This window comes from Dermacentor variabilis, chromosome 9 (genome assembly GCF_050947875.1).
Source record: "Dermacentor variabilis isolate Ectoservices chromosome 9, ASM5094787v1, whole genome shotgun sequence".
NCBI classification, from domain to species: Eukaryota; Metazoa; Arthropoda; class Arachnida; order Ixodida; family Ixodidae; genus Dermacentor; species Dermacentor variabilis.
Genome location: NC_134576.1, coordinates 60,838,597 through 60,863,875, shown reverse-complemented (window position 1 = coordinate 60,863,875; position 25,279 = coordinate 60,838,597). Strand labels below are relative to the sequence as shown.

Below are 25,279 nucleotides of genomic sequence, written 5' to 3'. Positions count from 1 at the left end.
GCAGATGCGCAGTCGGTCGCTGCGGACCTGTGCGATCGCTGCAGTGACGCTTCATTCTGTTATGCTCCATTTGGTCATACAGACAACCCCATATAAGAATATATTTAACATGGTTTACTCTCAAAGTCTGCATATATTTCATGCAAGCCGGTTCAGGAGATTCCATCGCGGCGACAGCGTGCAGTGGCGTTTACTGTGCGTATTCAGTAAATAGATAGCGTCTGTAAACGATTCTGTGCTTTCAGTTTAGATTATTACATCGACAGTTAAAAGCTTCCCTCGTTTTGAGAGTACTTACATATATGTCCAGGAGGGCTGCCGCGTGGTGTTTTTATTGAGCGCCGTTAGCAAAACCTATGAGGAGCGCGCAGAGTGATCCCTCATACTACGCAAGGGAGGCGCTTCCGACAGATGGTGACTCTGTAACTCCTTGCCGCCAATAGCAGCGTCCAATCAGGGTGCGCGCTGCGTGGAGTGCGGGGTAGAAGCGATAGCGGCAACAGGGCATTCTTTTCTTTTTTTCAGTCTCTTTGCTGCATTTGGTGTGTGCACGTCGTGATCTCGTGGTGTCGTAGTTGTCCTCTGTGCGCGTGTGTTGTGGGGCTTTTGTCCCCATGGTGTCGGTGGAGTCTTCAAGCGGTGTGAGAAAGAGGCATGCCTTATCGCTGGAGACAAAGGAATGCATTATAAGGACCATAGAAAGTGGGCTCAAGAAGGTGTCGGTGGCAGCCAAATACGGCATTTCCGACACAACCGTGTCGACTATATACAAGAACAAGGACGAACTGCGGCAGCAACTGCAGCAAGCTTCATCTTCCCTGTCACAGAAGAGAATACGCACATTGAAGTACGAAGACATGGACGCAGCACTCTTCAGATGGTTCTGTGAAGTTAGGGTTCAGAGCATCCCACTGAGTGGCCCCATGCTCCAACAAAAAGTCGTCCCTTGGTGCTCTTTTAGGCCACGACGACTTCAACCCACTTAATGGATGTATCCAGTGATTCAAGGATCACCGTGGCATCAGCTGCAAAGTGGTGTGCGGTGAAAGCGGCGATGTCAACGACGAGTCCATCGAAGTCTGGCTTCGCTTAAATTTGGAAACCATGCCGTCCACGTATATGGACAGACGTATACAATGCTGACGAAGCTGGCATATTTTATAACCTTCTACCCAACCGCACTCTTGCGCTGAGAGACAAAGCCTGCTCTGGCCGCAAGGCCTCAACAAAGCATAACTTTGTTGTTCTGCGCTAACATAGATGGAAGGGACGAGTGCCGCCTGTTTGTTATTGGAAAATAAGCAAGGCCGCGTTGCTTTAAAAAGTGAGAGTGCCTGCCAGTGACATACAAATCCAACAAAAAGGTGTGGGTAATGCAAGACATGTTCACAAGCTGGCTTTGCAAGTTCTATGAAGACATGGTGGCAGAGAAGTGACAGGTCGTGCACATTCTCGACAATTGCACAGCCCACAACATCAAGCCAAAGTTGACTGAAGTCAAGTTAAAGTGTCTGCCTGCCAACACGACTGCAATATGTCAGCTGCTCAAACAGGGTGTCATCGTAACCGTGAAGGCACTTTACAAAAAATGCATCTGCGAAAGAGTTTTGCTGAGCATGCAGCAGCAGCATCAAAGTGAATTTAAGGGGCGCAATTGATATGGTTGCCACTTCGTGGTGGCAGGTAAAAGCCACTACAATGAGCAAGTGCTTCAACAAAGCAGACTTCGTGTACAATGCAGAGGCTCTTGACGCCGGTGAGCCGAGCGACAATGTTGCCGATGAAACGGTCAACAACGACGATGTGTGGTCTGGCCTCGTTGAAAGCAAGTTTGTTTCCGGCACAGACACCTTTCAAGAATATGTCGATGCCGGTGAGTCGGAGCTTCCTGTCTGCAAGGAAGCGAGCACGGATAATGCGATCGTCGCACCGGTGTGCAGAGCTTGCAACCGAAGACGAGTTGGACGACGATGTCGACCCAACGCCAGACCCAGATGTCCCGTGCAAAGATGCTTTGGAATACCTCAGCAAAGTGAAAATGTACTGCATGAAGAACAGTTTGAGTGAGAAAGCGCTTCAGTGCTTAAGCCTTGTAGAGGACGAAACTGTTCGAAGCGCTGTTTAAAAATATCTCCAGACGAAAATAACAGTGTTCTTCCGCTGATGCCGCACTTCTCAGGAGAACTTGGTTTCTGTGCTGTGATGAGATTGTGTTGCATGTGTGTGTGAGTGAAATATGTAATAAACTGTGTTTCAAAGGTGAGTGGTCCATTTGGCATAGGCAAAAGCCAACAAGCATGCTTTGGTTACAACGCGGTACCGCTTATAGCTTGGATTTTTTTACAACTCCCGCGACTTACGTTATAAGCGGTCTACACTATATTTCAGGCATCCTTCTACATGTCTGTGAAGAGAGTGATGAAAGATGAGACGTGGATCTGTACACACCTTGCGCCTACCCAGCAAGTATTATGTCAGAGCTCTGTGAACCATATACTATTTGAACAGAGATGCACTCTTGCACTGGCCAAACAAGCGCACTTTTAAGTATTTGAAAAGTGCTTTTATTTGGCAAGTGATGTTCAAATAGGTGTGTCCAGAACTAACTAAACGTGCCTGGTATCGTGTGACACACATAAAGAGTTCACCATACTTGTAGACAGCGGGGAACGTGCATGCTTGTCTCAAAGCAAACAGTCGTGCTGCTACTCCTTTGAGCATTTCAGCTGTGCCACACCTACAGAAACATACGAGGAAGGAAAAACACCAGGATCGAATTATGTGTTGTGGCAACGTTGGGCAGGAATACTGCCAGTTCTGTGCAGTACAGAGAAATCCGTCGCATCAGCCACTGAAAGCGAGAACTGACTGTACGCTACCTAGAATTTTGGGTGCATGGGGAGAATTACAAAAGTGCCTGGCACATTGCTGGTCAGGCTGTGCACATATATGCCTCGGCAGTAGTGCAACTGGCAGTGGTACATACCACCAAATTCCGAGATTCATTTTGGTGCAGTTTGGTGCAATTTTGCTCGATTTTTCTCAGTCTGGTGCAGCAAATTCTATCTAGCAAGGAAAAAAAGGGGGAGAGAGCTTGCGGTGCGGCCATGGCTGCACAGGCCAAGCACATACACAATCTGCGCACATACGCAGCTTGCACGCCCCGTTTGAGAGGTAATTTGCTGTGTGTGCAAATACTAGGCAAGCCGAAATGGCATGGCATCATGCGCTGTATTCCTGCCCGTTTAGTGCTGGAGGTTGCATAATCTTGAGTTCCAGAGATGCATTAAAGTAAGAGGCAGACTAAGCATTTGGTCCCTGCTGCCGGTGCTTTTCATGATGGCATCGTCCCATTGCGGGCGGTGCTATCAGCCACAGAGGTGCAGAGGACACAAAAGCACGGCTGGCTTCACTTCGTACCACCAATGTGAAGATATTGTTGACAAGGCATGAAACTGTATCATTCGTCAGGGCGACTCTCAAATTCAACAAAATTATTTTTTTCTCATTCCAATCTGCTTTTTCCAGATGCCCGATAATTCAGAGCACTTCGTGGCCCCTTTTGTGTAAGAAATATCTATCAGTGACTGTACTTATGTGTATAAAAGATCAAATTTCAATGCAACAAAATTTCCATATAACAAAGCAAATTTCCACTATTACTTTGTTAAACCGAGCCTTAACTGTATAAAAACAAGGCTTGATATAATGGTGCCGATAGAACAAGATACTATAGCTGAAGCTATTTCTATTCCCATCACAAGACCAGCAGCACTAAAAGGCAAACTCACAGTGCCAGGGTTGACAAGCTTCAGCATGTCATGCTCCTCGTGCATTTTCCTTCCATGGCATGACCCACAGAGATCATAGTCTTCACACTGCAAGCACTTGTAACGCACTCCACGAATCTCCTGGTCACAAGCATCGCAGAGAACTCCAGCATGAACACCCTGCGCTGGAGCTCCGTGCAATGTGCCAAGGCCAGCTGCGGCTGGATTTGCTGTACTGGGACCAGCTACAGCTGGCTTTCTCAGGGCGAGGATGTTCACATAAATTCTCAACAGGCCATCAGTCATGTACTGCAGAGCTTGTGCCAGCTCTGCATCACTGGACATCACGATGTAGTCTCCCTCAGGATCTGCACACCAATGCAACAAAAACAGTCATTATGCCTTACAGTAAAAGAACCAATCAGTGTACTGCTAACTAGCATTGCATGCTTCATGCGAAAACATATAGTCAAGCGCCTTTATAAAGAAGCACTTGAGACTTGAAAAATCCTTCGTTATACAGGTCACTTCATTGTAAAGAGCGAACCATACAGCTCACAATTGAGCAGGCTAAGCGTGTCCAGCAGAAAAGCCTCTCATTTAACACGAGTCCAAGTGATGAAGAGTAAGAGAAGCCACTAGTTTTATTCTGTGCCCTTAGTCCGATGGAATGTGTGACTGCAGCCGACTTTATGGCATTCATGTTCACCGAATGCTAGTGTTGCTTGTCAAAGTCTTCGGTTGTATGACTGAGCGGGCTTCTTTTTTTTTTTCCCCATCGCGGGTGAGGCTGCCACAGTTGCTGTGAAATCCAGACCCTCCGTTGTGATCTTTGTTGTTGCATCAGTCAGAGCTCCATGTGCACACTGCAGCTAAAGGGCAGCTGCAGAGGGCCACTGACAGTGCCACTACGTCCTTTCATTGTCAAGTAACAAATCGGCCGGCGGTGTCACCCGAATTCTTTCACTATAACTTTTGTGAAGATTGCATTCGCACGATTTATTGGCATACCCTTTGAAACAGGGCCATTACAAATAGTCACCTAGTTTGCTTGAGTTACTCAGGTATGCTATAGATGCTTTTCATTCTAGCATTTTTGTATACATCTCCCTAACCTTCATTTCTCTTCCTCAAAGCTTCTCTATCTACCGTGTACCACTACCTATGCCTGTAATGGATCCGATCGTATCAATCTCTTCCTACTTCTTTTATTTATTTTTTTTCATTGCAGTACCATAGCACAGTACCTCTTGGGCAAAAAGGCTTTTCCTCTCTATGCCCTTCAAGGGTGCCGTACAGCAGAGGGACCGTATAACACTTGCTGGAACATTGCCCTGGTAGCACAGTCACTGGGAGCCATCCTGCCATATAGTGGCACGTTACAGCGTGTTATAATATGGTTGTGTTGCCCTTGAATTGTGCGAGCCCTGGATCAGGTGCACCGTGAGAATAGTGTGCAACAGCTAATGCCAAGATAACAAACGCCTTCCTGCTACTCTGGGCCTTTCCCTAGCGGCCCTGTCTCGCTCCCATTAGAGACCAAACGAGCATCTGCTTCAGACGCACGAAACGCACACAGGAGAGATAATCGTCCCATTGAGCGCTTGGACCCCCACTGTGTTCTAGGTGAACCCCCAGTGGAACATCGTGCGATAGAGAGCACACTTTGTTGTTGAATTTACTATGCACACGAAAGATAGTTCAGCAGGCACACGTGGAAACCTCTGTTACACAGGTTGCTTCATTGTAGAGGCACATCACGGCAATGTCATTGCTTTCATTAGCATTTCTGAAAAAGTAACTCAGCAATTTCATTTTGACTATGGCCTCCGATTGAACTGCTGGATGAACGAAACATGGTTCTTGACTCCATTTAGTCTCCCACAGGCTCAATGATTAGAAAGGCTGGTTTGGTGCCGAAACTACTACAGCCCTCAATGCCTGTTTCACAACATACAAAACAGCAGACTGGCAACTGTGTGTGTGAAATAATGATAAAGAGTGAAAAATAATTTATTCAGTGAGCAGCTCCTCTCTTGCATTCAGTTTGCCCTTATCATTAGTGCATATCTTATCCTGTACACTGTGGTAGCAGCAATGAAAGAGCAAGTGCACAGCTTGCCACAAACATATCAAAAGTAGTTAATTGCATTCAGTGTGCACTATTGTGTCACAAAAGCATGGAGTTGAAACTACGCCTTTTACCTCGAACATGGGGGAAACAGAAATCTTGGGCAGCTTTTTTTGTAGACCTAGCCTTCAGAAGTTGAGCCAACAAATTTAACCCTTTGATGAGGTTTGAAAGAATGTGCCTTTTTCAAACAAAAACTGCTACCTAGCACTACTGAAGAGGTGTTGCTACTTCCCAAAAGTTTTTTTAATGCACTGTTGCCCATCGGCAACTGCAGCAATGATTTCTCACTTCAGGCAACAGCAAATACCACACTGGTGGCCTATTCATATTCACCAAACTTTAGAGGCACTTTGCTCATGCCTACACTTTCACTGTAGCCTTGCATGCTGGTTATTTCAAATATAAAAATAAGTTTTGTAAATTTTATTATATTTGCAAAGAAATTCTCATTACAGAAAACCTACATTGACTGATCAATTTACAACCATACTGCCCCACCATGGTAGTCCGTTGGCTATGTCACTGCACTGCTGAGCTCAAGGTTGCAGGTTCGATCCTGCTTGCAGTGGCCACCTTTCGATGAAAGAAATCTTGTAATGTTAAAAAATCCTAGCAAGTCAAAATTAATCTGGAATCTCACCCCCCCCCCCCAACCACAGTGTGCTTCATAATATGATTGTGGTTTTAGTATGTAATACTAAAACCAAGAATAATTATTCTTTTACAAACATACTGCACTTGTGAAGCGACTTTGTCCACGCACCCTTCCATGAAAGGATGAACTCCATGGTAGCCAATGCTGGAAAGGCTGCCCGGATTCTATCATGGAGGGTTTTAAAGTTCCGTAGGTCCTCAATGACAAATCGACGAATCTCTTCATCTCCCAGGTAAGCCTTGACTGTCACCTTCACGGGGTCCATCTGCAGAACATGCATGCATGCGATTACTGGGTGCTTGGCTGAAGTGCCAATCAGCTTTTACCTTACAGCAAGTACACAACGAACTGCCCTTACAATAAAAAAGCAGAGATCAAACCTTCGTGTGTAAACCCAGCTTTTCAGAATCACTTTTTTCAACACCTATTCTTAGTCATAAAAGCTAGCTTTACACAAGTGGATAACAAGGAAGCTGAACACCTGCCCATAAAGGTAATCGAATTGTGGTAATTAAAGCTGCGTTTCATCCCCACCCCACAGAGACACTTCGTCTATGGAACATCCAAATCATATCCCAAAAGCCATGTCTGGCTTCAGCGATACCCTGTTAATGATGTTCCATGGTAACCATAGAGTTATTTCTAGTTGATGTCAATCAACAACAGCCTTCCTGGGTGAGTTGTAGGTGATGATGGAGAATATGAACCACATAAATTATTGCGGAGTTGAGCTTTCCACTCTGGGGGCATCTCAGCAGTTCTTTGCACCCATTGAGCGTCCCTAACTTCCAGAAATTGAGCTTCCTGTTCTTTAGGAGCTTCAACAGCTTTCTTCACCGCATAAGGCGTCTGCCAGCCTCTGCAAGTTTCTTCCGCTCTTCAATGCTCTGCATGAAGAGAGTAGAAGGAGCATCAGGTTTTAGACTACACTACCTTTTGGATTGACCCAAATTTTTAGACTGCACTATCTCCGGTATTAGCCCACAAAAAGAGGCCAGAAACCCACAAATCTGAGATGGAAAAATGGGGATAACTCACTGAAGAAACAGATCATGTATTGCCCAGAAACTTAGGCTTTCATTTTCCACATTGGCAATCAAAAGGCATCTTTATACATTGGTGATGAATGCAACTCGTCTTGGCAGATTTGTCTGCAGTGTCACCTATACGATATTGCAATGCTTATCTCACTTTTGATCACCCTGCAAAAAAGGCCCCAACTGTCATAAGACTGATTATACATTAAGTGAACCATACCCTCCTATGCAACCAATGCCGGCCTAATTGATGCTTTCACACCATTTTCAATGGAGTGTATATCTACCTATAGGCAGTCATATGCAGCTGTCTGGATTACTTGCCTGCTACACATTTTTGTACCTTCCTATCGTTTCTGTAAACAGTATCATCCCAAGAAAGGCTGTACCAAACATCTGTTACCAGTTTGTTGCATCCTCTTTAATACTGGAGGGCCTAAGTCCACCAAGCTTACTTAAGGGCACAGCAACCAATTGCTGCATGATATAGCCTTCAGCTGCCTTTAACACTCACTGATGCTGCTCAGAATGCTGTACAAAAAAAATTGCCGTCACCATTCCTCACAAGTCAAACTTGCACACATGCAGCAAGTGGGCATCATGCTAACCACACCGATGCGCAAAATAAGGGTCATGCACAGAGCAGAAAAACACATATGTACAGTCGTGTGCAATATGAGCTGCAACACAGTGCTTGTGGTAGGGTCCTGAAGACTGCATGCTGGCGCAGACATACTGAAAATTGGAGAACTATGGATGGATGGAAACAACTTTATTCTGAATCCGGCAAATTTGATGACCCGGGCTCAGGTCTCCCATGAGGGGACTTCGAGGCCTTGCCTCGTCGCCGCCTCTCGGGCTTGCTGGACAGCCCACTCTTGTGTCTTGAGGTTGGAGCTGCGCAGAGCGGCGGCCCACTTCGACGCAAGAGCCTCCGGAGCTACTGCCATTGTAGCTGATGTAACCCGACACTCCCACAACATGTGTGACAGCGTCGCTCTAGTGTCCTGACATAATTTGCAAAGAGCATTCGGGTATTGCGCGGGGAAAATGTGCTGCAATCGCACCGGACTGGGGAATGTTTGTGTTTGCAATTGTCGCCAGATGACTGCCTGGCGACGTTTCAGCATGGGGTGAGGTGGGGGCAGCAACCGCCTGCCTAGCTGGTAGTGCTTGGTGATGTCATTATACCTGACCAGGCGTTCTCGCGTGCTTTGAGCCAGCAGTTCCGAACTCGAAGAGGCGGTCCCCGATTCTGCGCGGCGGGTCAGTTCTCGCGCAGAGCGGTGTGCTACCTCGTTCAAGTTAATGAGGCCCTCATCGGTGGGGGTGGCGACGTGCGCTGGAAACCATATGATGGCGGTGTTATCGAAGTGCTGTCGACCAGCTTTCCTTAGAATCTGGAGAGCTTCGGAGGAAATGCGCCCCCGCGCGTAGTTGCGAACTGCGGATTGTGAGTCGCTAAACACTACCTCGCAGAGGGGGTCGGTAAGCGCAAGCGCAATCGCTACCTCTTCTGCTGTTTCGGGGTATTCCGTTGCGACACTACACGCGTGCGTAAGCCTGGAGCTAACGTCTACGACTACCGCCGTGAACCGGCGTTCGCGCGTGTATTCTGCGGCGTCTACAAAGCGCGTAGTCCTCTTTCCACCCAAGGAGCGCAGCAGTGCCTTGGCACGGGCCTGGCGTCGGCCCCGATTAAATTCGGGGTGCATGTTTCGAGGTATAGGGGCGACAATCAGTGTGTCGCTGAGGTCAGGTGGAATGACCTGTTTCTGACCGTGTTGGACGTGGTAGTTGAAGCCGAGTTTCCGCAGGATGTACCGGCCCGTGGCTGTCAGAGACATGCGTTCGAGTTGAGAGGTTCTTTGCGCATCCACGATTTCCTCAAGCGTGTTGTATACCCCCAGCTGTAGCAGACGAGCAGTGCTTGTGGACTCCGGTAGGCCAAGGGCGATCTTGTAAGTCTTGCGTATAAGGGTGTTGATTTTCTCCCTTTCAGTGACATTCCAGTTGTGGAAGGCAGCCACATAAGTGATGTGACTGATTGCGAAAGAGTGTATGAGGCGCATGACACTGTCCTCCTTCATGCCCGTGTGCTTGTTTGTAATGCGTTTGATCAGGCGGGTAGCCGCTGTAACCTTGCCTTCGATTTTGCGAATAGCTTCTATGTTTGACCCGTTGGCTGTTATATGCATGCCTAGGATGCGTATCTTCGGGACTCGGGGAATGCAGGAGCCGTCTTGCGTATAGAGGATTATGTCGTCACATTGGCGCCATTCGGCTGTAGGCTTGGGCCGGCGGCGCGAGCGGTAGAAGAGCAGCTCCGATTTCAGTGGAGATAGTCGGAGACCTGTGTCTTGTAGGTAGGTTTCGACTGCAGAGACCGCTGCTTGTAAGGTGCATTCTATCTGACCGTCACTGCCCTTGTTGACCCACAGGGTGATGTCATCTGCGTACAAGGCGTGATGGAGGCCATCGATCTCGTCGAGGTAGGCCGGGAGACCCAGCATCACGAGGTTGAAAAGGAGCGGGGATATGACCGATCCTTGAGGAGTGCCGGTGCTTCCTAGTGTATGTTCGTCGGATGTCATGCTGCCGACCGCGAGGGTGACTGTGCGGCGCGACAGGAAGTCTCCGACGTAGTTGTAGCTTCGCGCACCCAAGTTGAGCTTGTTTATGCGGCTCAGGATTGCTGCATGTGCTACATTGTCAAATGCCTTTTCCAAGTCCAGGCCGAGGATGGCCCGGTTGCCGCTAGTTGGGTCATTGATAATCTCGTGGTAGAGCTGGAGCATGACATCTTGAGTGGAGAGGTGTGACCGGAAGCCCACCATAGTGGGTGGGCAGGCTCCAGTGTCCTCGAGGTGGTGGTTGATGCGGGAGAGGAACGCGTGCTCCATCACTTTGCCAACGCAGGATGTGAGGGAAATGGGCCGCAAGTGATCGAGGCTGGACGGCTTGCCTGGCTTCGGTATCAGGACTGCTTTAGAGCGTTTCCACGCCTCTGGGATGCAACCTGCTCGCCAGCATTTGTTGATGTATGCCGTAAGAGCGGTTATCGAGGCATCATCGAGGTTTCTTAGAGTCTTGTTCGTAACCTTGTCGGGACCAGGTGCTGATTTGCCATTAAGGTTGTGGAGAGCTGCGCGGATGTTCGTGCCCCAATGTAGTCTTGGGGCACCTTCAACCTCAGTCACCATATTGCAGCTCATATTGCATGCGACTGTACACTGTTTATAGTGCAACTAAGTTATTACCATTCTGGTAGAACAGCAAGTATACTAATGCTACAACACACAGAAGAGAAAAAATTGATCATCACAACAAAAGAGACAGTGAAGAGCGCATTGACTTGGAGCACACAGATGTCTGCATTCATGCATTTGCCCTGATGAAACTTCTATCAGCGCACACAAGCTGTATGCGACTGCACCTTTATTACTGTTGGGCACTGGGCTGGCATTGAGACAAACAGGATTCAAGACCTGGCCTCCCTCTAAAAGGTCATGCTGCCTTGAAAGGAACTGCATGCAACTCAAGTGCATTTTCTTTCTGCAAGTATATTTTGTGCAGAACCTTGCTTTGAGCTAGTTGGTGGATCAGACAAAGAAATTTATCCTCCCTTCTCGATAAGGAACTGCTTTTTCTGGGTAACGCTCTGAACATATAATTTTATTAGTATGTGCAGCTGATCGCAGAGCATTCATTCTTCGTTCTGTTTGTAACATGTTCAATGTGATCACGAGACTTGGCGGTGCTTAAAAGGAGATTTCTCATTCCAAATAAAAACAGTCGGAAGTTGGCACCTGTCCGGTCATAAGTCCTCATCTAGTTTGTGCCGTAAATTTCTTTGAATATGTCCTGTGGCACTTCTGTAGTGTCCTTCCAACCTCTTTTTATGCCCCAGTCAGACGACCAAATCTGCCAATCTACCTTGCCGAAGTGACAGAGACTTCGTCTGTGTCACTTCGTGCTGCAAACCAAGAATATGTTGTGGTCAGTGGGTTGTATGAGCAGTTAACACACTACCAAAACTTTTTTGTTTAGGTGTCCCAGGAAGTGCTGATGTGGTTCCATATGGTTGTGCAAGCTGTGGTGTTTTGGCTGCGATGTACTTTCGTGGGCAATACGAGTGGGAACACAGGGACTGTGGGACTGTGTGTAATCCTGTTGGACTCCTACGTTAATTAGCTTGGATGATGAGAGATGGCCGTTAACCTGCACCATTTGAGACCAGTTACACAAGTAGTTCCCTCCCTCTTCTCAGCCCTTAAACTGGCTCTCTTAACTACTACACGCAGAGACAAGAAACAGCGCGTGCTTTAGATCCTCTAGATGAGATGAATATTTACAATTATTATTAGGGTTATAATTATATTCGAGTGCTGATTGCCGTGTTATAGTTTGTTAACGAAGCTTCCCCTCAAGTCTAAATATTGTAAGGCAGTTTGTCGTGTGCGTATCATGGACACGCATGCTTATATCGCCTTTCCGTTTCTCTACCACGGTTGCGCTTTAAAACCACGGCGCTGCAAGTTTGCTTTCCTTTCCTTCCCTCTTCTCCGCCCTTAAACTGGCTCTCTTAACTACTACACGCAGAGACAAAGAAACCGCGCGCGCATGTGATCCCATAGATGAGATGAATACATATATATAGAAAAGCATCAGTCATAGCTCTCGAAGTATTGCCTTCTGAGCCGTTTCCTTTTTTTTTTTCTTTTTTTTTTCTTTGAAAGAAGTCCTATTAGGGTTATTATAATTACACGAAGGTATTTCGCCCTCGCCAGCAGCAGTACTTGAGATAGCTATTCCGGCGGCTAGCTTCCCACGCTATGCGTGCCGCCCTCGCACCTGTTAAAGCTTTTCCTAGACGCTAGAGCTATACTATTCCTGCGCAACCTTGAGCGATCGGAAAGCGTGTTTTCCACGCTTGGCCGGCGGAGAGGGGAGGCTTCGTTCCGGCCGCGAAGCTCTCCACATCCCCGTAAGGTGCCTGGTGGTGGTCTCGTGCTGACGATGCCCTCTCGGTGAGCGCATATTTCCCCCCTCATCTTTTAAGAGATTCAATACATACAAGCATTTGTCTCGCAAACCAGATTTATTTCAAGGGAATTTTCCACGTCTCAATAATTTCTCTCGTCGTATTCGAGTGCTGATTGCAGTGTTATAGTTTGTTAACGAAGCTTCCCCTGAAGTCTAAATATTGTAAGGCAGTTTTCCTAGTCTCTAAAGCCGCTCGAGTTCACGCTGCTCCTCTGGCGGCCATTTTTCCAAGAAATTATGCCTTCCAACCACTCAGAATCAGCAAAAATCGACTGTCGCGGACAACACCAGCCCCTTTCCACATAAGTATGAGGCTCGGAGCAGGAGCTATGGCGCTTGAAAGTAACCGCTGGCTTGACAACCGACTGAGCTACCTTTCCGGGCAACCTTTAAGGATCACGAGTTCAAATCGCAAGTTATGTTCCTTTTTTCCGCCCCCCCCTTTTTTTTCTTTTTTTTTCTTTCTTTTTAATGTCTTTTCCTTCATTTTATCACTGTACGGAAACCCTCCTAAAAAAAGAAAATTATATATCCTCAATTATGTGTGGCCACACATGTGCAGGTCATAAATACCAGGTTCTCTAGCCGAGTGCCATCCATGCGGTATAACCGAGCTCAGATTGGCCCACCTTGACTGATCAAATTGGGCACCACTGTAGGTTAAACGAGGCGTACAACACCTGCGGGACCCGCCGTGTTTGCTCAGTGGTTATGGTGTTAGACTGCTGAGCACGAGGTCGCGGGATCGGTCCCCGGCCACGGCGGCCGCATTTCGATGGGGGCGAAATGTGAACACACCCGTGTACTTAGAATTTGGTGCACGTTAAAGAACCCCAGGTGGTCGAAATTTTCGGAGTCCTCCACTACGGCGTGCATAATCAGAAAGTGGTTTTGTCACGCAAAACCCCATAATCCAATTTTTAATTTAACTCCTGCGGGGACGGTAGAGTATCCGTCTCCAGTGCAAAAGGACCGCGATTCAAATCCCGGTGCCGCGCAATTCTCCACCGGAAAATACAAAAAAAAAAACGTGTGTTGAGAAAATTGCACAAACAGGCCTGGAGTGCGGCCTGATCCCGGTGACCAGAACCGGTAACGCACTCTCTCACCAGAGCAGGATTGGCCACCCTGGTGCAGTACTTGGCCACAACCTCCTATATGAATACAACAATCAAACCCCGGCCCTCAGTCCCCAGCAGCCGCGAAGCAACTGACCACGGCGGCGGTCAGATCTGTGATGCTGCAGAGGGTGCTAAGAATACCTGGCTCCGGACAGGCCGCCATTGGAATCTGAACCTGGCAACGTTTAACGTTAGAACGCTATCTAGTGAGGCGAGTCTAGCAGTGTTATTGGAGGAATTAGAGGGTAGTAAATGGGATATAATAGGGCTCAGTGAGGTTAGGAGGACAAAAGAAGCATATACAGTGCTAAAAAGCGGGCATGTACTGTGTTACCAGGGCTTAGCAGAGAGACGAGAACTAGTAGTCGGATTCCTGATTAATAAGGAAATAGCTGGTAACATACAGGAATTCTATAGCATTAACGAGAGGGTGGCAGGTCTTGTTGTGAAGCTTAATAAGAGGTACACATTGAAGGTGGTACAAGTCTATGCCCCTACATGCAGTTATGATGACCAGGAAGTCGAAAGCTTTTATGAAGACATGGAATCGGCGATGGGTAAAGTCAAAACAAAATACACTATACTGATGGGCGACTTCAATGCCAGGGTAGGCAAGAAGCAGGCTGGAGACAAGTCAGTGGGGGAATATGGCATAGGCTCTAGGAATAGCAGAGGAGAATTATTAGTAGAGTTTGCAGAACAGAATAATATGCGGATAATGAAGACCTTTTTCCGCAAGCGCGTTAGTCGAAAGTGGACGTGGAGGCGCCCGAACGGCGAGACTAGAAATGAAATAGACTTTATACTCTGCGCGAACCCTGGCATCATACAAGATGTAGACGTGCTCGGCAAGGTACGCTGCAGTGACCATAGAATGGTAAGAACTCGAATTAGCCTAGACTTGAGGAGGGAACGGAAGAAACTGGTACACAAGAAGCCAATTAATGAGTTAGCGGTAAGACGGAAACTAGAGGAATTCCGGATCAAGCTACAGAACAGGTACTCGGCTTTAACTCAGGAAGAGGACCTTAGTGTTGCAGCAATGAACGACAATCTCATGGGCATCATTAAGGAGTGCGCAATAGAAGTCGGTGGTAACTCCGTTAGACAGGAAACCAGTAAGCTATCGCAGGAGACGAAAGATCTGATCAAGAAACGCCAATGTATGAAAGCCTCTAACCCTGCAGCTAGAATAGAACTGGAAGAACTTTCTAAGTTAATCAACAAGCGTAAGACAGCGGACATCAGAAACTATAATATGGATAGAATTGAACAGGCTCTCAGGAACGGAGGAAGCCTAAAAACAGTGAAGAAGAAACTAGGAATAGGCAAGAATCAGATGTGTGCGTTAAGAGACAAAGCCGGCAATATCGTTACTAATATGGATGAGGTAGTTCAAGTGGCTGAGGAGTTCTATAGAGATTTATACAGTACCAGTGGTACCCACGACGATAGTGGAAGAGAGAATAGCCTAGAGGAATTCGATATCCCACAGGTAACGCCAGAAGAAGTAAAGAAAGCCTTAGGAGCTATGCAAAGGGGGAAGGCAGCTGGGGAGGATCAGGTAACAGCAGATTTGTTGAAGGATGGTGGTCAGATTGTTCTAGAGAAACTGGCCACCCTGTATACGCAATACCTCATAACCTCGAGCGTACCGGAATCTTGGAAGAACGCTAACATAATCCTAATCCATAAGAAAGGGTACGCCAAAGACTTGAAAAATTATAGACCAATCAGCTTACTGTCCGTTGCCTACAAAGTATTTACTGAGGTAATCGCAAATAGAATCAGGAACACCTTAGACTTCTGTCAACCAAAGGACCAGGCAGGATTCCGTAAAGGCTACTCAACAATAGACCATATTCACACTGTCAATCAATTGATAGAGAAATGTGCAGAATATAACCAACCCTTATATATAGCTTTCATTGATTACGAGAAAGCGTTTGATTCAGTCGAAACCACAGCAGTCATGGAGGCATTACGGAATCAGGGTGTAGATGAGCCATATTTAAAAATACTGGAAGATATCTATAGCGGCTCCACAGCCACCGTAGTCCTCCACAAAGAAAGTAACAAAATCCCTATAAAGAAAGGCGTCAGACAGGGAGATACGATATCTCCAATGCTATTCACAGCATGTTTACAGGAGGTATTCAGAGGCCTGGAGTGGGAAGAATTCGGGATAAAAGTTGATGGAGAATACCTTAGCAACTTGCGATTCGCTGATGATATTGCCTTGCTTAGTAACTCAGGAGACCAATTGCAATGCATGCTCACTGACCTGGAGAGGCAAAGCAGAAGGGTGGGTCTGAAAATTAATTTGCAGGAAACTAAAGTATTGTTTAACAGTCTCGGAAGAGAACAGCAGTTTACGATAGGTAGCGAAGCACTGGAAGTGGTAAGGGAATACATCTACTTAGGGCAGGTAGTGACGGCGGATTCGGATCATGAGACTGAAATAATCAGAAGAATAAGAATGGGCTGGGGTGCGTTTGGCAGGCATTCCCAAATCATGAACAGCAGGTTGCCATTATCCCTCAAGAGAAAAGTATATAATAGCTGTGTCTTACCAGTACTCACCTACGGGGCAGAAACCTGGAGGCTTACGAAAAGGGTTCTGCTGAAATTGAGGACGACGCAACGAGCTATGGAAAGAAGAATGATGGGTGTAACGTTAAGGGATAAGAAAAGAGCAGATTGGGTGAGGCAACAAACGCGGGTAAACGACATCTTAGTTGAAATCAAGAAAAAGAAATGGGCATGGGCAGGACATGTAATGAGGAGGGAAGATAACCGATGGTCATTAAGGGTTACGGACTGGATTCCAAGGGAAGGGAAGCGTAGCAGGGGGCGGCAGAAAGTTAGGTGGGCGGATGAAATTAAGACGTTTGCAGGGACAACATGGCCACAATTAGTACATGACCGGGGTAGTTGGAGAAGTATGGGAGAGGCCTTTGCCCAGCAGTGGGCGTAACTAGGCTGATGATGATGATGATGACACAAGTAGTCTCTAAGATTAGTGGAGGACCAGATATACCAAATGATTCGAGTTTACCAAGTAGTATGCAATGGTTTATCGTGTCAAATGCCTTCGTCAGATCAATGAATACAGAACCCACAATTAGACCTCCGTCAATAGTCGTGCATGTTTGTTTCCTCCAGTGCACCTGGCGACCGCCTTTCTGGCTGATGCAACATGAAAGGAATACCATGCAACCCACCAGGCACAGTGCTGGTGCTTCTCTGGGCTTCTTAGCATTGTGTGTTTCGAAATACTAAAGACATATGCGTGCTTACTGAACGGAACGAATAGAAGAGTGTGTGTTTTATGCAACCAAAAGGCTGAGCAGATGATCAGGAACACTGCATGATCTGTGGTTGGAAAAGTGCAAGCTTAGACGCCGTTATTGATGTATCCTAACAGTTTGTGGTGTTTATTTTTATTGTTTTCAGAGCATTTTAGTTTATGAATGCAGAAATTTTTGCACATGTTTAAAGGGACACTAAAGCAAAACCATAAATCAGTTTAAACTGATAAAGCATTGTTTGAGAACTCTGCAGGCAGTCATTTCAAAATAATAGTTTGAATATTACATGAGAAAAATGAAGGTGAAAGTATCAGTATTTGAATTTCACGCCGAAACTAGGACACCGTTACGTCAAGTGTGACATCAGGGTTTCCAAGGTACATTTTCATATTTGGGCCACATTGGCTCAGTAAAGTTGCCCCAAACTTGCCATGTTTAACATTTGTTTTCTTTAGAACAAAATGCAGTCAATCTGTACCACTGAATAAGTAAGTGGGTCCTAGAAGACGCTATCAAAATCCATAACGTCACAGCGACCTAGCGTGGGAACTTCAAAGAGGCGTCGCCACATGTATTTCACTTTTGCGCTTTTTCTTGCTTACTAAGTGTCTTATTGTGGTAAGATTGAAGTTTTTGGTGTTATAGAAGGGTAATTTAATGATGCAGAAGAAATCATTTTTCTCTTTAGTGTCCCTTTAAATTTCAAGCACAAGGCACACTGGTCGATCGCAGCGCTGCGCTGGCGTCGTCATCGCAGAAGCGTCCCCGGTTCTCCCATTGTTTTGCTGTATGAACGACACACTGCCCCATTCCAGTACACCATAATGAAATGTAAAAAGCATCAGCGGGCCGCTAAAGTTGGATGACACACAACAAGATTTGCACATGCTTTGGAACAGTTTGTCATCTATTCTTGCTTGTATTCGTATGGTTATGTGTTGTAGATGAGTAAGCATCATTGGAAGACATATTATGAGTGCGTGAAAATCTTTTATGAAGTTTTTACTCCACGAAAGCTTTATTTGTGTAGCCATATCCACGTTTTAGACAAAGCCTCTTACAACACCAGCCAACACAATGGGTGGATGGATGGATGTTATGAGCATCCCTTTTGGAACATAAGGGTTGGTTGCGCCACCAAGCTCTTGATATTATACATACTGCCTAATGTCCTAACTATGTAAAAAAGAAGAAAAAAGGAAAAAAAAATGCATGAATTCCCATAACCAGATTTTCTGACCCTTTATTGTCAACTTTGTTTTTGTACGTGTCAGTACTTTTGTCATTTCCCTACTTTTCTTCCCCCTCTCTTCCCCCTCGACAGCACAGCACCCATTAGAAAACTCCCATAGATAGTGGCACCAGACTTCCCTCTAGGTGTTATAGTGAGAAACTATGCCTCAAGCTGCAATGTCAAAAAAGAAAAAAAAAAGCATGACTGAAAAAGAAAAATGACTCACAGTAAGTTACTGTGCATGTAACTATGGTAGCTAGAATTCATAATGTAACGGTCTTATTGGCTATAGGTGGCCAGTGAACTGCCGTAAGCTTATTGCCATTATGTAAGCTGTTTTCGACTAACGCAGGCGCATTGGGAGTGTCAACAGTTAGTGAATAAGCGGCCTCCTTTACCCTCTGTTTTTGACAGCGCCGTCCGCGTATCTCGGTTTCCAGGCTATTTGCTACGCGTTCACGTGTTCCCGCTGATACATGATAGTACAGCCGCTTGATCCCCGAAACGGCTATGCCCGAAATCGTGCCGTTTGAGCAAGCGACGCACAGTGATGGTGATTACGACTACACCCTTCGAAATGGGCAAGTTGTGAAGTGCATGCGTGGCCAAGCCAAATAAAGAAGGAAAAGAAGGCAGAAAAAAAGAACTTCGTCCACTGCAACCAATATCGATCTAAATGATCACCGCCGGCGCAACGCCACCAGTGTTCTAGGCGGTGTTTCGTCGTCTCGATTGAAAGTAGTCTGGGCAGTGCACTATGTTTGAGGCGCGGGCAGACATCAGCGCGGGCGGGAGCGCTGCACATGCTTGTGTATCACCATTGCTTCGACAGCTCTCCAGCTACTCAATCTGCCCGATGCAGAGGAAAATACGGAGCACCTTGTGCTGGAGTGCCCGAAGTTGCTACCTCGCCCAAGAGAGGCTCCCATAGGCTCTCGGATTTGTGCCAGTTGAAGCAGGGCGCGGAGATGGGGTTACTTCTGTCACCAAGGCTCAGCTTCAGATGTGGTGGAAATTGGTCAGCCAGTGACAGTTGCCCTCTTCCCACCTCGTTCTCTATGGATCCCTATCTATTTCTATGTCCAAACTTTTCGGCCAGGACACAGCGAGTGTGACCACCCGTTACAAAGGGGAGGGCCACTACAATCACAATCACGAGACTTCCGCCTGTCACAATTCCGTTCGATGCCGAGCGCATCCGATAGGGAGTCCATGATGGTGTCAGGTAGGAGACCGGTACATCCCACATGCTGCATCGTCTCCTCTACCGTCCCACATTGCGAACACACCATTTGTAAATTGTCCGTGAATCTTGCGCACCACAGTTGAGTCCAGAGTCCACCACAACGCACTGCTGCCAGTAGCCTGCTTCTTAATTATCTTCTTCGATGGACTGTTTCTTCGCACTATATAGCTCCAAGCGTCGTCTTTTTCTTGGCCGCCGGCATCCACTCCGCTGTCTCGGCGAATTGGACCATCTCACAAACCTTAAGAGCCGAGTGTCCACTGTGCGATCCCTGTGCTGTCGGGTTAACAGTCAGGAGGCCATATCACCCAGGCTCCATGTTCTTTTCTTCCAGCGGTTGGAGCAGCTGGCATAGATGGCATGCGTGCACACCTGGCGGGCAAGGTGGGCCTCCAGTAACCGAGAGAGCCTCAGTTCAAATATACATTTGGCCACAGTCAAATATACATTTGGCCACAGCCTCTCTTGCTACGAAAGTGGACCATACCAGTTCACCCTGGATGGCCTCCACTGCTACGTGCTTCTGCACATCGAGGGCAAGCCTGCCAGCATCACATTGGCGCCTCTCGAGGAACTCCCTCGTTCCGGAGAACAAGCACAGCATCGTGTTGCCATGAGTCCCAGCACAGCCACCATCTTCCAAAGGCCCCTCACTCCTTCGTACCCATTGAATGACCGAAGAGCCTGTTTACCCAAGACCCTTCTGCAACGCACTGACTTCACCTTTATCTGCTTCTCGTGCTGGAGGAGGTAATTTGGGCCTGCAGTAAGGTAGAAGCCCAGGTATTTCGCTGTATCCGTCAGAGGCACACTGCTGCTTTGCAGAAACCACATTGCATGACGGGTTGCTCCAGACACCATGCCATCCCTCCACACTTTGCCTGGCTAAATTTTAGGCAAGATCACTCACCGCGTCGTCGCACATATCCAGTAATCTCTGCAGGTCTTCGGCACTGCCCGCTAGAAAAGCCATGTCATCAGCGTACATCAAACACAGGTATCTGCTGAACTACCTGCTGTCACTGTACCCTGCGCTGCAATGTGAAACCACACTGCAATGCCTCGAGCCTTTGGGCAACACCCACCAGGTAAACCCTAAACAGGAGTCGGGACAGTGGACATCCCTGGTGAAGTCCACGTCTGACGGAGATTCGTTGCGTACTGCCCCATTCCATCTTTGCCGTCAAACCAGTATACACGGCTTCAAGCAGCTGTGTATCTGCTACGCTGAGGCCCATTTCCCGCAGTATCCTCCACAGGATGGGCGTGTACACGCTATCATATGCCTTTTTGAGGTCCAGAAACGCCACATACAACGGGCTTCGGGTCAGCTCAGCGATTTCTGTGCGCTAGGTTATTACAAACAGATTGTCTTCTATACGCCGCCCAGTGCAAAAACCCATCTGGAGCTCTCCCAGGACCCGTTTCCGCTCAGCCCAGCTCTGTAGTCTGTTGTACTACTTGGGCACACATCCTATAAAAGACCTGTGTGACTGCCATTGGTCTATAATTAATCAAGTCTGTTCCGACTTCCACCCCTTTGTACAGTGGCATCACTCTGGTCATTTTCTATGCCATTGTAGCGCTCGCCCGTGATGCCGCCCATTCCCATTCCCGGGCTGTTGGTGCTCTCCGAAGGTCCGCCTCAATGTCTTGCTCTCCAGCACTAAGTATGAATTGGTACGCACCTTCCTATGGGATCCTGATGGCTTCAATCTCCGGTGGTTTATATAACCTGATGGCTCCTTGAGGTTCATTGGGCTACGGAGGGCCTTGCCGAGCCCGTAACCACTGGTCCAAAAGAGGTGCACAGTCTTTCCTAGCAAGTGCATCTGCCTCAGCGGCCGCTCTGAGCGACCGCTGCAGTGGCTGCCTGCTCCCAGCCTTGATTCACCTCCAGAACTTCTGTGGTGCCTGTCTATCAGCTGTCTTAAGCTCTGCCATGCTCACTGAGATGTCGGATCTTGGACTGCACGAGCACTGCTGCCTCTTGCTTGCATGCGGTATACCTAGTCCATGCCTGCGCCGTATACTCTTAAAACGGTTGCACCCTTTGGGATGTATATTTGTCCCACAACAATAATCGTCATCTGCCTCGCTTGCGTTTCCTTTCTTGAAAACTCGGCGCTCGCTACTTTCCTGTCGAGAACGCTGCGTCACACTGATAACGCGCATGCCGTTCGTGACTGGGAAGTACCGGGCTCGCAGCGTTAATGAGGGGAAACGCGGGTAAGACAGATGACGATTATTGTTGTGGGACAAGCCCCAAAGGGTGTAAATTTTTTTACGAGTGCTATGGCATCCAAGTCCCCACTCCGACATGTGTGGCGATATGGCACTACTGTCGGCAGCACTTGCCAAGCGCGAGCTTCAACTGATAAACAAAGGAGCACACGGCCAAGCGTATCGCGCTGCCCGGTGCCGATTCCTCGATCGGCCGCTGTATCCCGAGACGAAATACGAAAACGATTGCTGTTACCGTGGGCTGCATACACGGTTAAAATGTAACCAAAGTGTTTTCGATTCAGTTCTCCAGGAAACGCTAGTCAAGCCTCCGTGTGGTTAGCTGTGCAAGGCGCGGTATTCTGGCGGCACTCAATACCAGAGACCACGTCGTTTGGGCCGTTGGGAAACGCAATGAGGCCGTGACACAACTGTTGGTAGAAGAGCGACTCCTCCTGCTGCGTTTACGCTGAAAAGATGGCAAGTGACAACACGTTCAAATATGCGATACGTTGACAAATCGTAGCGCACGAACAAACAGGTAGACCGGAAAAGTCGTCTCTTTTTACTGTCCATCTGTGTGTTTCCGTGCTACGATTTGTCATGACGCGGAACCAACAAGCCGAAACAGCCAGGAGACAGACCTGCAGCTGCTGATAAGCAAAGCGCGGACAAATGGTCGGACGGCAGAGTTCCGACTGGTGTGACAGAAATTTGTTGCCAGGACACCACTGCTTAAATGCCCTTGCAGTGGATGTTCAAAGAACATTTAATGGCTATTACATTGGTGAATGGGCGATACGGAAAGATACGACCCGAACGATCTGTCGCCTGCCCAACACAACAGACATGGCAGCGAAGCACTAGGGGAGATGATTGCCGAGGTATTGTCCGAGGACTAGACGGAGGCCGTAAAATGATACAGCTGAGGCGGTGCTTAAAGGAAGTCTTTCGAGCATAGCTTACCTGAGGTTGCGACGACGTCGAAGACATATTCCAATACTGCGGCCGATGGTTATCCATCGTATTTATATGCTCGAGCTTGCGTGACTTGCAGCGGTTCAAATGTTCTCGACGATTCTTCCGAGCACTTCTATTTCCCTATGTCACCGCTGCAAGGAGACACAGTTTTGTTGGTAAACATTGGTCCGTTCTTGTCATGTGACAAGCTTCCCTTTTATGATTGGTCAAGAGCAGCCTCTAAAGGCATGAAGAAAGTGCGTGCGTCTATTTGTCGTACAAAAATCCCTCACATGACCTGTACTAGGTGCCTAGGGACAGCATCGTTCAGGGATTTTAGAGAAGGCGCGATGCTGGCGCCGAGCGACGCTGTGGCGTGTTCGTCTTCGGCGTGATCGTTCTCTGAACCGCGCGTTGTTCAACATTGCTCATGTGAATATGCGTGCGTTGCTTGTGTGTTGGTTGTAGGTTCTGTGTTACATGGCGGAAAGCCGTGAGTAGTGGCGGTGTGGCAATGCGGCTTTGGCCTCGGTGAGCTCTGGCAGTACAGAATCTGCGTTGTGTGACCCGTGCTTTCTTGAGAACCCGGCAGTGGTGACAATTAAAATAATGAAGTGGCCTAGCGCTTTGCCAGCGAAGGCAGCGAACCGCGATGTGGCGTCGCCGTGTCCGACTTTGCTTAACGGACATCGAGGGATGTGCTGCTCGCTACAAGTCATGTAAATGCAACTGCGTCGACCACCCACTGTTCAGCGCTGAATGTGTGTTTTGTGTGCTGTGCTTGAAACGAGTGGTGCAGCCGTGCAGATGGGGTGGCGGAGGAGCAGAGTGGCTGAGGGGCTCCGTTTGCGTGTTCACAGACATGTGCTCCCGTCTTCGTCTCATTAGCGCCTGTCGCGGGATTGTGGTGTGCTAGCTCCTTGCCTAGTATGAAGTTTACGACGCTAACACACAGCATGTTCACGTTTTTCCGCGCTATATGTGATTTGCATGACGGTCGAGTTGAAAACGAGACTTATGTCCGCGTTCGCGTTTGTGTGTTGTACTTTCTATTGTGAAAGTTCTGGGAGTCTTACTACGCAAGGAGTGCGAACTTAAACATAAACACATATGTGTGTCTGAAATTTTGAATTACCCATAATATCATTTACTACTGATAAGTGGGCTACACGGCCTGTGTGAATCAGCTACCGTATGTTGCGACGCTCTTCCGTGTGGTAGACTGATGCATGGTGCGCGTTTATTGCTGTACTGTTGTAAAAACCATTTGTTTATTCACTCAATACAAGACCATCTTGATTCCCAAGCCGGGCAAGCCACCCAACATTGGGAACCTCCGGCAGATCTCGCTTACGTTCTGTGTGGGCAAAGCGTTGGAGCATGTACTCGTGAACAGATGGCAGAGGTACCTGGAAGATTCGGGGCTCTACCCAAACACCGTCATCGGGTTCCGAAACAAGCTCGGAACTCAGGACGCCATGATACAACTGAAAAATGAAATCCTCGATGACACTACCAACACGAAAGACAAGTGAGCCATCTTGGGTTTGGACCTGCAGAGCGCTTTTGACAAAGTGAGACACTCTGCGATTCTGGCCCAGGTGTCACGGCTAAACATGGGCAAGAGAACTTATGCGTACATCAAGCATTTTTTGACGGAGCGGACTACCGAAATCATCGCCGGTGACCTGCGGCTCCAAAAGAAGAAGCTCGACAGTGTTGGGACCCCCCAGGGCTCAGTCATCTCGCCATTGCTTTTCAACCTTGTAATGATAGGGGTGGCCGAGCGCCTCTCACGAGTCGCGCGGGTCCGACACACCATCTATGCCGACAACATAACGCTCTGGGTCCCAGGAGGAAGCGACGGACACATTGAGAATACATTGCAAGAGGCGGTTGACGCTATCGAGAAGCAGCTGGACGGGTCTGGGCTCGTCTGCTCCCCAAGCAAGTCTGAGCTGTTGGTGATTCCTCCGAAAAGGACAGCTAGGAAGACGAAAGGCAACGAACCTGCGAGAGAGCAAGACACAATAAAGATCAAGACGAGCGGTGGTCACATGATCCCGGTTGTCGAGAAGATCCGAGTGCTGGGGATGCTGATTGAGCGCAAACGAGTCAACGGCGAGACGGTCAACCGTCTGGCGGCCAAAGTCACCACGGCCATCCGCCTCATTAAGAGGGTGTCGCACAGAACCGCAGGCATGAAGGAAGAAAGCCTCACCCGGCTAGTGGAATCCTTCGCTATAAGCCACATTACATACGTTGCTGCTTTCCACAACTGGAGGCAGTGCGAACGAAATAAGATCAATGCGCTCATACGTAAAGCGTACAAGGCTGCACTCAGACTTCTCGACTGCACAAGCACCGACAAGTTCCTGGCCTTGGGAGTGCATAACACCCTGGAGGAAATCGCCGAGGCGCAGAGGACCGCCCAGCTCGCGTGGCTGTCAGAAACAAGAACGGGCAGACAAGTGCTGCATGACCTACGCCTGGGACCAAAGGAAATGGGACCCGAAAATACAGAGGTGCCTGTACCGGACGC

At 48.0% G+C, this 25,279-nt stretch overlaps 1 protein-coding gene across 3 annotated transcripts in view; it reads right to left on the bottom strand.

Moving 5' to 3' along the window:
• The window catches only part of LOC142592727 (sequestosome-1-like), a 40,127-nt gene extending 17,149 nt beyond the window's left edge, over positions 1 to 22,978 (bottom strand). Inside the window, exons 1-4 of one of the 3 annotated variants that reach the window (XM_075704328.1) lie at positions 22,744 to 22,978; positions 16,347 to 16,411; positions 6,638 to 6,824; positions 3,792 to 4,138 (exon numbers count right to left, since the gene is read on the bottom strand). In XM_075704328.1, coding sequence (XP_075560443.1) covers positions 3,792 to 4,138; positions 6,638 to 6,824 — 534 coding nt within the window. In that variant the 5' untranslated portion in view covers positions 16,347 to 16,411; positions 22,744 to 22,978. The remainder of the gene's footprint in view (positions 1 to 3,791; positions 4,139 to 6,637; positions 6,825 to 16,346; positions 16,412 to 22,743) is intronic. The other 2 variants (XM_075704326.1, XM_075704327.1) reach the window with 2 other exon arrangements.
• Positions 22,979 to 25,279: the final 2,301 nt, after the last annotated feature.